The sequence below is a fragment of the Tupaia chinensis genome, unplaced genomic scaffold (assembly GCF_000334495.1).
Source record: "Tupaia chinensis unplaced genomic scaffold, TupChi_1.0 Scaffold138665_1, whole genome shotgun sequence".
Classification (NCBI taxonomy): Eukaryota; Metazoa; Chordata; class Mammalia; order Scandentia; family Tupaiidae; genus Tupaia; species Tupaia belangeri.
In genome coordinates, this window is record NW_006198557.1 from 27150 (window position 1) to 28115 (window position 966).

Consider the following 966-nt stretch of genomic DNA (forward strand, 5'->3'; position numbering starts at 1 on the left):
GGCAGCGCGCGTCGCTCAACTGGCACATGAAGAAGCACACGGCCGAGGTGCAATACAACTTCACGTGCGAGCGCTGCGGGAAGCGCTTTGAGAAGCTGGACAGCGTGAAGTTCCACACGCTAAAAAGCCACCCGGACCACAAACCCACCTGACCCACCCGACCACTGACCACCCTTATTTATTCGTCCGCTCGGACACCAAGTCCGGGGCCTGCTGGGGCCCAGACAGCCGTGGGGGCTGCCCGGACCGCGGGCCGGAAGGAGTCGCCCCCGTCCTTCCCCAGGGCTGGGCCCGCAGGGCAGGTCCCTCCACCCCGCTGATGGCATCCTGTCTGGAGCTGGCGCCTGGGACTGCGCGGCTGGAACTGTGTCAAGAGAGCAGAGCGAGATTAAAGAGTGAGAAAGGAGACGCCCTTCCCCTAGGCCTGGATGATTTGGGGGGCCGGGGCCCTCTCTGTCTCCAACCTACCTGGACCCTTCCCATGCTAGGCCAAGGCTGAGAGAGAGGCCCCTACATGCTCCACAGGCCTTTTTCTGAGCCTGGCCACTCTGCACAGTCCCTGCACCCACATGACCAGGTGGGAGGTTGGGGAGCTCCGGAGGCCGATGTGCACCTGTGACCTCTTATGGAACACTGACTTCCCACCCTCAGGGACCTCCGGGACGAGTTGGGGGAGGTGTCCCTAAGTGAGGCTCTACAGCGAGTGACAAGCTCCGTGCAGGAAATAGCGCAGGTTTTCAGGGAGTGCCGTTTAGGTCGGTGGTCAGGGAGGGCCTCTCTAACGACGAGGTGGCGTTTGCACATAGACCGGAAGGACAAAAGAGGATCCATCCTTGCCGAAAGCTGGGGGAGGCAATTCTCAGGCTGAAGGAACAGCCAGTGCCAAAGCCCCGAGGTAGAACCGGCTCCGGGTGTTCTTGGAACAGGAAGCCGTGGGGGGAGGGGGGCCGGCCGCCGCGGGGGGGG

General features: G+C 63.1%; 1 protein-coding gene across 1 annotated transcript in view; it reads left to right on the forward strand.

Moving 5' to 3' along the window:
* Positions 1 to 406, forward strand: part of ZNF653 (zinc finger protein 653) — a 20952-nt gene extending 20546 nt beyond the window's left edge. Inside the window, 1 exon segment of the mRNA XM_027765542.1 lies at positions 1 to 406. Within this exon segment, the coding sequence (XP_027621343.1) occupies positions 1 to 152 (152 nt within the window). The 3' untranslated portion in view covers positions 153 to 406.
* Positions 407 to 966: the final 560 nt, after the last annotated feature.